This window comes from Oncorhynchus mykiss, chromosome 5, assembly GCF_057628025.1.
Source record: "Oncorhynchus mykiss isolate SJ-2025 chromosome 5, ASM5762802v1, whole genome shotgun sequence".
Classification (NCBI taxonomy): Eukaryota; Metazoa; Chordata; class Actinopteri; order Salmoniformes; family Salmonidae; genus Oncorhynchus; species Oncorhynchus mykiss.
In genome coordinates this window covers 63,270,632-63,281,251 of record NC_143026.1, presented here as the reverse complement: position 1 = coordinate 63,281,251, position 10,620 = coordinate 63,270,632, and the positions used below count along the sequence as shown (strand labels likewise).

Below are 10,620 nucleotides of genomic sequence, written 5' to 3'. Positions count from 1 at the left end.
CCAAATCATAGACTGTTCTCTCTGCTACCGCACAGCAAACGGTATCGATGCACCAAGTCTGGAACCAACAGGAACCCGAAGAGCTTCCACCACCAAGCCATAAGACTGCTACATAGTTAGTTAAATAGTTAACCAAATAGCTACCCAGACTATCTGTATAGACCCTTTTTGCACTAACTTTTTTGAAGTCACATAGGCTGCTACTATTTATTATTATTCGTAGTTATATGTACTGTACATACAGTGCCTTGCGAAAGTATTCGGCCCCCTTGAACTTTGCGACCTTTTGCCACATTTCAGGCTTTGTGAATAATTAACAACAAGTGGGACACAACCATGAAGTGGAACGACATTTATTGGATATTTCAAACTTTTTTAACAAATCAAAAACTGAAAAATTGGGCGTGCAAAATTATTCAGCCCCTTTACTTTCAGTGCAGCAAACTCTCTCCAGAAGTTCACTGAGGATCTCTGAATGATCCAATGTTGACCTAAATGACTAATGATGATAAATACAATCCACCTGTGTGTAATCAAGTCTACATATAAATGCACCTGCACTGTGATAGTCTCAGAGGTCCGTTAAAAGCGCAGAGAGCATCATGAAGAACAAGGAACACACCAGGCAGGTCCGAGATACTGTTGTGAAGAAGTTTAAAGCCGGTTTTGGATACAAAAAGATTTCCCAAGCTTTAAACATCCCAAGGAGCACTGTGCAAGCGATAATATTGAAAGGGAAGGAGTATCAGACCACTGCAAATCTACCAAGACCTGGCCGTCCCTCTAAACTTTCAGCTCATACAAGGAGAAGACTGATCAGAGATGCAGCCAAGAGGCCCATGATCACTCTGGATGAACTGCAGAGATCTACAGCTGAGGTGGGAGACTCTGTCCATAGGACAACAATCAGTCGTATATTGCACAAATCTGGCCTTTATGGAAGAGTGGCAAGAAGAAAGCCATTTCTTAAAGATATCCATAAAAAGTGCCGTTTAAGGTTTGCCACAAGCCACCTGGGAGACACACCAAACATGTGGAAGAAGGTGCTCTGGTCAGATGAAACCAAAATTGAACTTTTTGGCAACAATGCAAAACGTTATGTTTGGCGTAAAAGCAACACAGCTCATCACCCTGAACATACCATCCCCACTGTCAAACATGGTGGTGGCAGCATCATGGTTTGGGCCTGCTTTTCTTCAGCAGGGACAGGGAAGATGGTTAAAATTGATGGGAAGATGGATGGAGCCAAATACAGGACCATTCTGGAAGAAAACCTGATGGAGTCTGCAAAAGACCTGAGACTGGGACGGAGATTTGTCTTCCAACAAGACAATGATCCAAAACATAAAGCAAAATCTACAATGGAATGGTTCAAAAATAAACATATCCAGGTGTTAGAATGGCCAAGTCAAAGTCCAGACCTGAATCCAATCGAGAATCTGTGGAAAGAACTGAAAACTGCTGTTCACAAATGCTCTCCATCCAACCTTACTGAGCTCGAGCTGTTTTGCAAGGAGGACTGGGAAGAAATTTCAGTCTCTCGATGTGCAAAACTGATAGAGACATACCCCAAGCGACTTACAGCTGTAATCGCAGCAAAAGGTGGCGCTACAAAGTATTAAGGGGGCTGAATAATTTTGCACGCCCAATTTTTCAGTTTTTGATTTGTTAAAAAAGTTTGAAATATCCAATAAATGTTGTTCCACTTCATGATTGTGTCCCACTTGTTGTTGATTATTCACAAAAAAATACAGTTTTATATCTTTATGTTTGAAGCCTGAAATGTGGCAAAAGGTCGCAAAGTTCAAGGGGGCCGAATACTTTCGCAAGGCACTGTGTCTACCACAATGAACTTGTACCCCTGCACATCAATTCGGTAATGGTACCCCTGTATATAACCAAGTTATCATTACTCCTTGTGTATTTATTAGTACTTTTATTATGAGGTGCTTCACTTTTCTGTTATTTCTCTATTTTCTTTGTCTCTGTATTGTTGGGAAGGGCCCTGAGTAAGCATTTCACTGTTGGTCTACACCTGTTGTTTAGGAAGCATGTGACAAATAAAATGTGATTTGATTTGAGAGGCAGGATGGTCTGGCCTGACATGGCTCTGCAATGAAGGAGCAATGATTTCAAGATAGACCTATTTGTACAGACACCGTACATCTTTTTTTTTGTGGTAGGAAATAACTGGTGAGATGATAGTATTAGCATTTTAGTATTTTATTAGGATCCCCATTAGCTGATGCTGAAGGAGCAGCTACTCTTGCTGGGGGCCACACAAAACACAAACATGGCATAATACAGAACATCAATAGACAGAACAGAAGTTGCATATTTGAATACTCTGAAATCTTAGGAACACTTTACATGGAATGGTGGCAAATCATCCAAAACATACATATCATCTTCTGAAATGGCTTCAATTGCACAAGGAGATACATGGGTTGTTTTCGAAGGATACACACAAATACCAACAGAAATAGCAGTACATTAAAAAAATTAATCACTGGAGCTAAAGTCCTGTTGCACATCTGGAGATGAATCAAAGTATAAATCTAAGTTATAATACAGAATGGGTGTATCACTGAAGCAATATTTCTCTGTCCTACTAAACACCTACTACATTGCAAACCTGTTACTGGACTGTTTTAAAGTGCATTGAATTCATATCATACTTTAATAAATACTGTTAGTTGTACAGATAATTAGTCCATACCAATATACATCAAATCAAATGTCGTTCTTCACATGCGCCGAATACAACACCTTACAGTGAAATGCTTACTTACAAGCTCTTAACCAAAAATGCAATGTTAGAAAAAAAGTGTTAAGAAAGTATTTACTAAATTAAACGGCAGTAAAAAACGTATCACTCCAGTAGCCTGCACTCCAGTAGACTGCACTCCAGTAGCCTGCACTCCAGTAGCCTGCACTCCAGTAGACTGCACTCCAGTAGCCTGCACTCCAGTAGCCTGCACTCCAGTAGTCTGCACTCCAGTAGCCTGCACTCCAGTAGCCTGCACTCCAGTAGACTGCACTCCAGTAGCCTGCACTCCAGTAGACTGCACTCCAGTAGACTGCACTCCAGCAGCCTGCACTCCAGTAGACTGCACTCCAGTAGCCTGCACTCCAGTAGACTGCACTCCAGTAGCCTGCACATTGTAAATAAGGAACTGACTGACCCTGAATATAGCTTACTTACTTTCTTTTGTTCTAGTCATAGACTGTTTTCCCATTGCTACCACACGGCAAGCGGTACTGGAGCGCCAAGTCTAGGTCCAAGAGGCTTCTAAACAGCATCTAACCCCCAAGCCATAAGACTCCTGAACATCTAATCAAATGGCTACCCAGACTATTTGCACTGCCCCCCCATATGCTGCTGCTACTCTGTTATTATCTATGCATAGCCACTTTAATAAGTCTACCTACATGTACATATTACCTCAATTACCTCGACTAACCGGTGCCTCCGCACATCCTGTATATAGCTTCTTTACTGCTGCTGTTTAAATATTTAACTTTTCTTTCTTTAGGTATTTTTCTTAAAACTGCATGGTTGGTTAAGGGCTTGTAAGTAAGCATTTCACTGTAAGGTCTACTACACCTGTTGCATTCGGCCTGTGACAAATACATTTTTTTTTTTGAAACAACACAAAATGGTTGCAAATACCACATTTATTCAGACTTTGTCCCCAAAAATATTGAAAAACAATATAATCAATAAAAACACAGGCATTGGATAGAATATGGCAAATACTCAAGCTTCTGACGTGTCCATATAGATTGACTTAAATAGCAAGCATTGAGTTGGATTTCTACATGTGATACTGGTAGTTAAAATACATTACACACTTGACTACATTTACTTTATAAAATGTCACTGTACAATAAAGGTTTCCCATGTGGCATATGTATACAATGTATTGTAAAGAAAACCTTTAACTAGACAAATTATAACATAACAAAAAGTAATACACCGATTTCTCTTTATCCAAAAGTTTCTTGTATGTTCAAAAAATGTCCATCTTCATGATCTATGGAACTCAATAAATGAACTAGAATTCATATGTATATCCAATAATAGTTGTGTTTGTGATGCATCTTTAAAATGGGCAAATCGGTGATCTATGGCATGTCAAATGTTACAACAAATATTCCTCTCTCAAAGCAGGTTTATCAAATCACAGCTCAAAAGGGACACCTGCTGGTCCATTAAGTAACTGCACTAATGAACATTCCAACTCCTTCACTATTCTCTCATGCACTCTTTCAGGAAGATATTCAAACCCTTTATCTCAACACTACCAATTTAACATTCAAGTCCAAACTTAACATGAAACAAAACATGTTGCTGGTTCAATCCATGAGAAGTAATGCCAAGTGTACCTACACTAATTCACGTGGATGTGGTGCTAGAAAACAATGACTAGCTGTGAAAATCCTCAGCAAATGATTAGCAACAGTTGAAGAGTTAATCAACATCAGTAACTTCCATGCATAGGAAAAATGGCATTCATACAAAGAAAAGCGGTCAAATATTTTGCTAAAGTTACAAAAATATCAACATTAATAAATTAATTGTATAACTGCTACTATGTTTTCCCAGTACCCCTCTAATTTTCAAAAGACGTAAAGAAACGATAGTTGAATTATAGACATCTTTGAGGCTAGAAGAATGGTAGCCCTTGTGTGTTGTCAGTTTGCTCTCGCTCTCTCGTATGCATGTGTATGACGGAGCCATGTGTTCATAGCAGGCTGGCCAGGCTGGTTGTCGGGCCGTTCTGGGCTTGAAACTGCCCAGGTGGTGGGCCGTCCGTCCACTGTCACAGAGGAGATTAGTATTGTTAATTACCCATCTGAGCCAGACAGACAACAGAAACACAGCTAAAACAACCTATATTATCTATTTACAATACACAACTTTTACGGCAGTAATAATTAAAGATAAAAAGTTAAAGATAAATTGATATGTACGCTGATTAGGTTGTGTTCGGGGAGGCTGCAGGCAGCGATGTGGTCCTGGAGAAGCTGCTGGGAGAAGTTCTGGTGCATCTGAGCAGCTTCATGGGCATCTATGGTGTTTCCCAGGGCCTTGTTCAGATCTACAGGGACAAGACAAAAACAGTGTGGTCAAGGAAACCTACATCAAATACTTTAAGCTTAGTAGGGAGCATTGAAGCTCAATCCAAAGACAAAAGAAATGCACAGGTAGGGACGTACCTTTTAAAAGGGCAGAGGACCACAGCTGGACAGACATGTCAGGGATCTTGCTGGCCAGCTGCATCGCTGGAACCACCATGTTGTTGCTTTCCTAGAGAAAAACAACAACATATTGTTACGCAAGCTACAGTTTGAGTCAGAAGTTCACATACACCTTAGCCAAATACATTTAAACTCAGTTTTTCACAATTCCTGACATTTAATCCTTGTAAAAATTCCCTGTCTTAGGTCAGTTAGGAACACCACTTTATTTTCAGAATGTGAAACGTCAGAATAATAGTAGAGAGAATGATTTAGTTCAGCTTTTATATTTCTTTCATCACATTCCCAGTGGGTCAGAAGTTTACATACACTCAATTAGTATTTGGTAGCATTGCCTTTAAATAGCTTAACTTGGGTCAAATGTTTCAGGTAGCCTTCCACAAGCTTCCCACAATAAGTTGGGTGACTTTTGGCATATTCCTCCTGATAGAGCTGGTGTAACGGAGTCAGGGTTGTAGCCCTCCTTGATCGCACACGCTTTTTCAGTTCTGCCCACAATTTTCTATAAGATTGAGGTCAGGGCTTTGTGATGGCCACTCCACTACCTCGACTTTGTTGTCCTTAAGCCATTTTGCCACAGCTTTGGAAGTATGCTTGAAGTCATTGTCCATGTGACCAAGCTTTAACTTCCTCACTGATGTCTTGAGATGTTGCTTCAATATATCCACATCATTTTCCTTCCTCACAATGCCATTATTTTGTGAAGTGCACCAGTCCCTCCTGCAGCAAAACACCCCACCAACATAATGCTGCCACCCCCATGCTTCACGGTTGGGATGGTGTTCTTCGGCTTGCAAGGCTCCCCTTTTTCCTCCAAACATAACGATGGTCATTATGGCCAAACAGTTCTATTTTTGTTTCATCAGACTAGAGGACACTTATCCAAAAAGTACGATCTTTGTCCCCATGTGCAGTTGCAAACCGTAATCTGGCTTTTTTTTATGGCAGTTGTGGAGCAGTGGCTTCTTCCTTGCTGAGCGGCCTTTCAGGTTATGTCGATATAGGACTCATTTGACTGTAGATACTTTTGTACCCGTTTCCTCCAGCATCTTCACAAGGTCCTTTGCTGTTGTTCTGGGATTGATTTGCACTTTCCGCACCAAAGCACGTTAATCTCTAGGAAACAGAACACGCCTCCTTCCTGAGCGGCATGACGGCTGCGTGGTCCCATGCTGTTTATACTTGCGTACTATTGTTTGTACAGATGAACGTGGTACCTTCAGGCGTTTAGAAGTAGCTCCCAAGACTGAACCAGACTTGTGGAGGTCTACAAAGTAGCTGTCCTAACCAACTTGCCAAAACTATAGTTTGTTAACAAGAAATTTGTGGAGTGGTTGAAAAACGAGTTAATGACTTCAACCTAAGTGTATGTAAACTTCCACCTTCAACTGTACATACACAAATACTTTTTTCCGCACACGTTGAATAAAATGTATACTATACAGTAAGCTATGGACCCATACATAATTTTTGTAAAGGGGCAGGGTAGATGTTCCTTGAAAAATATCAATTTGTGACCATTGTGGAGTGATCTTACCCTGTGGTTTCCCAGTACATAGAATATATGGCCTAGCAGAACCAGTGAGCAGGCTGTCAGTCTATTCAGGTCCTCCGCATTGGACATCTTCAGAGTTTCTCTAAGGAACCGTCTGTAATAAGAGTATCATTATGAAATTATGTATTTTCCAATTCCCACGGAAAATTTGAGGACTTATGGGACACTTCTCAGCAACTCCGTAAAAAAGGGGGTGGGGGAGACTCACTTGGCCTCGTTGTAGCGTCCTTGGAAGAAGGACAGCAGTCCTCGGATGTAGAAAGCTGCAGCGCGGAGACAGTGAGAGCTGCAACACAACCAAACAAACAAGCCTGTCAGCTTGTAGTCAAATACACCAGCTCAGCAACGGGCTGCATTCTTAGCCTTAAAAAAAAAAAGGTATTTGGCCCTGAGAATGTGTTTGGATTACAAAGCAAAATTGAGCAACCATTAAAATATCTGTGTTATGCAATACGTATTAACACACCTCACAGGAAAGTTGTGATCAGGGTTTATCCTCTCAAGGAGACTGTAGAGCTTTAAAAGAAACAAGGTTAATACAGTTGACAATACTTTATTTTGAGTAAAAATGAATAGTGTGTGTGTGTCTACTAACCTCCTGGTGTCTGTTTCCTTCCCTGATGTAGACGCTGGCCAGGTTTGTCACAATGAACGCCCACAGTTCCTGGTGTGTAGTTAGCTGGAAAGGAAACACCTACAGATGAACTTACTATCCAAAACGTGACAATGTAATACATATTGAACGCATGCAGAGAGAACCCGTATAATAAGCTTAGCGTTACGACTTACGTCACTTACCCGCAAAGCGGCGGTGAACTGTGCCTCTGCGTTGTCCATACAGTTGACAGATATGCAATACAGGCCCTGAAAAAATGGAACAGCACATAAAGTTAAAAGAAGGGAGTTTTAGAGTTCCAGTTAGAGAAGTGGGTGGTAAACTGTTATTCAAGATAGTGAATTGAGGGTATGTATTCTGGGTGAAGGTTTCAAATACTTACTAGTAGAGTGTGGAGTTGGGCAGCGTGATTGGTGAATAACCTGGGGGACTGTTGGCACAGTTGGCAGACCTGGGAGATCTGGGATATGGAGAGAGAAAGTCATCATCTCAACTGTCAATGGGCATGAAATTGCCCATCATATATTCCAGTAGCTACTTTGATTGAACTTTTAAACATTCCACTGTAACTTCGCACAGTGTTTATGTTCAGAGTGAATGAGTAAAACAGAAATAAGATTGGTCCATGGATGCTTCTACATTACCTCTTGTAATGCAGTAGCCTTGTGACCAGTGACTAGCCGACACATGATGATGTGCTCCAGCAGAATGACCTGGAACGTTGAAAGGATGGGACTGCTGTCCAGCACTGAAATAAGGGCGGGGTGGGACGTTTTAGACAACAGTGGGTGTTAAACAGATGATTTTGATAGTGGTACAGAAAAGAGGTGACGCATGTGGGCTTCAAATCACTTACTTTTTAGTTTCTCAAGCTGCATGAGTGCTTTGTCTGTGTATTTCTGTGCCTTCTCCAAATACCCTGCTTGCATGGAGTGCATGACAGTCACCTGGATCATATAGAGAACAAGGTTATTACCATGTTACATGTTGCTTTTACCTATCCAATCCTTTCAGATCTGCACCAGTGTCTGTGGGGGATCAGTCCTCAGGTATCAGATGAGAAGGGAAAATATGGGGCTCACCAGGTAGACGAGAACACACATGTGTTCCTTGGGCAGCCAGTGGAAGAGGTCAGCAGGGTTACTGGGCAGGATCTCATCATCATGGAGTGTAGAGATGGTCTGGATGCACTGCTGCAGCTGCTTAAGACAGGGCTTCACACTCTTCACCTGCAACATAACATGGAGGTGGTCAATACCAGTGAAGCTGTTTCAACTACACTACAAATGAGTGGGAAAGCATATAGGCCATCTTGTCCAGGGGTGCATGACTACAATGTTGGGTGTTATTGCCCTTGTGGACCACAGTTAGTGCATCGGTGGTTTTGATCCAGCCTGACAGGCGTCTTTACCTGTCCGGCATCCAGGTAGTGTGTGACCTGCAGCACCAGGAAAAATACCCTGAGAGACTCTTTCTGAATGGGGTTTCCCTGCCAGTTCTCCACGATCGTCCCGCACAGCGTGAGCAGAGGGTGCACCTCCCCCAGCTTCCTCTCCATCAGTAAGAGCTGATACAAAGGATAAACATAACATTATGGTATGGATTCTCTAGTGCAAAATATTAGTTTATACCCATGCTATAAGTGCATTGCATACTTAAGATATCTGTTAATACTTACTAAAACACAAATGACAGATACAAAATTCTGCATTTTCATAAAATAATTTGAGACTTACCATTCCTTTACTCAGGAGGAACAGCGCCCTGAGAAACACACATTGCATACTCAGCCGACCGTTATACAAATGTTTTCATTAAGTTCACTGGAGGGCATGTTTAACATAACATCTACTGTATCTTCTTTTATGGATGATTAAATGTGGACAGAAAAAGTAAATAGTTCAGCACAGCAAGGTTACAGTACCTGGTGTATTCCGAGCCCACCACTCTGGCATACTCAGCACCGACCCCTAGGAGGTCACAGGCAGACACAAGGTCTTTCTCCAGAGTGTGCAGTTGCTGATAAAAGGGAAAAAAATATGACACATTCAATGCACTGCAATGTAAAGGCTACAATCAAACATCCAAAAGAGTCAAGTCAATTCAGTCTGTATTTACATTACATCTGACAGTATAACATACCGCTAGTTGAAATAGCAGGCGACAGTGCCAATAGGGAGTTTGCTGTGAGATCTGGATTGCCTTTCGCAGTAAAGGCTTTGCAGAATCCACCAGATTCTGAAAACAACAAATACAGAATCAAAACTACTCGACCTTACACTTGAATGAAAACATGTTTGTCAAAATGGGTCTCCAGACATTGTAAAAGCAGGAAATGTATTTTAGCTTTATTTACCGGTACCTGCTGACAATAGAGTTCGGACAAAAGACTTGCTGCTTCAAATTTAACATCTTCAAATTGTGGGATCTGAGATATTCTGTTAAGGAAACCCCTTAATTGACATTTAATACAGAATTTTACTACAACAGCAAACACAGAACTGAGAAATGTTCTGCAGAATTGCACGACATTGTAATGCTAGTTACTGTAGTGTTGGCGTTGAAACCATAGCATTGAAAAGGATACTTGTTGTGATATTAACCACTGAAAAAATAGAAGAGGAGATGTTAGAGACAAAATACAGTACAATGTTGCATGCAGTCAAAGCAAGCAACAGTAGTGGCAACTTCTAACACACTGAACTTGTGAAAGATGCACAGGCCTACCGGCTAGGCTATCATGCTAGCAAATTATCTTCTGAGTCCAAATACTTATGACTGATACCAGAAAGCCAGGCTCTAACGCTAGTTATCGAACTTATTACTGTTCCCATTTCACTATTCAAGGCCTCGACTAAAGCATCTCTGGTTCCATCATCGAGCTTTCCTAAACTCTCCCTCACCGCTTTCTCCAAGTGGCTCCGCGCCAGCTCGCTGTTCTTCGTATGATGATAGAGCACCGAGCCGAGTTGAAGGTGAGTTCTGGCCTCCACCCTTTGCGGGGGTTTAAACTGAAAAACAGCTTGAAGACAATGCACACACAGACGAATTTTGGGTGGACTTGAGGTGCGGAAATGTTCTGCAAAGCCAAGGAGGGCGAGGTACCACGACTCCGGGGCCTCTACGTTGGACGCCATTTTCCCGAAAACAACAACAACAACAAGTACTGATCGCTGTGTCAAAA

At 41.5% G+C, this 10,620-nt stretch overlaps 1 protein-coding gene and 1 long non-coding RNA gene across 5 annotated transcripts in view; both read right to left on the bottom strand.

The window, feature by feature from the left end:
• Window positions 1-238: 238 nt before the first annotated feature.
• LOC149983543 (uncharacterized) overlaps window positions 239-10,620 on the bottom strand; it is a 246,593-nt gene continuing 236,211 nt past the window's right edge. The window contains exon 3 of the long non-coding RNA XR_016496222.1: window positions 239-301. This is a non-coding gene — a long non-coding RNA (uncharacterized LOC149983543). The remainder of the gene's footprint in view (window positions 302-10,620) is intronic.
• Window positions 3,661-10,573, bottom strand: LOC110524251 (MAU2 chromatid cohesion factor homolog). 4 transcript variants are annotated; one of them, XM_021603725.3, is made up of 19 exons: window positions 10,340-10,573; window positions 10,024-10,041; window positions 9,793-9,864; window positions 9,579-9,674; window positions 9,361-9,455; window positions 9,173-9,200; window positions 8,848-9,003; window positions 8,519-8,665; window positions 8,293-8,383; window positions 8,081-8,184; window positions 7,819-7,896; window positions 7,610-7,684; window positions 7,416-7,499; window positions 7,287-7,336; window positions 7,029-7,106; window positions 6,803-6,914; window positions 5,224-5,314; window positions 4,978-5,105; window positions 3,661-4,823 (listed from the first exon to the last, which is right to left on the bottom strand). In XM_021603725.3, exons 1-19 carry the CDS (start codon window positions 10,571-10,573, stop codon window positions 4,749-4,751), a joined length of 1,812 nt encoding a protein of 603 aa, XP_021459400.1. In that variant the 3' UTR covers window positions 3,661-4,748. The 4 variants fall into 4 exon arrangements, with proteins under 4 accessions (XP_021459400.1, XP_021459402.1, XP_021459401.1 ...); XM_021603727.3 differs by having other exon boundaries at window positions 7,619-7,684; XM_021603726.3 differs by having other exon boundaries at window positions 9,799-9,864.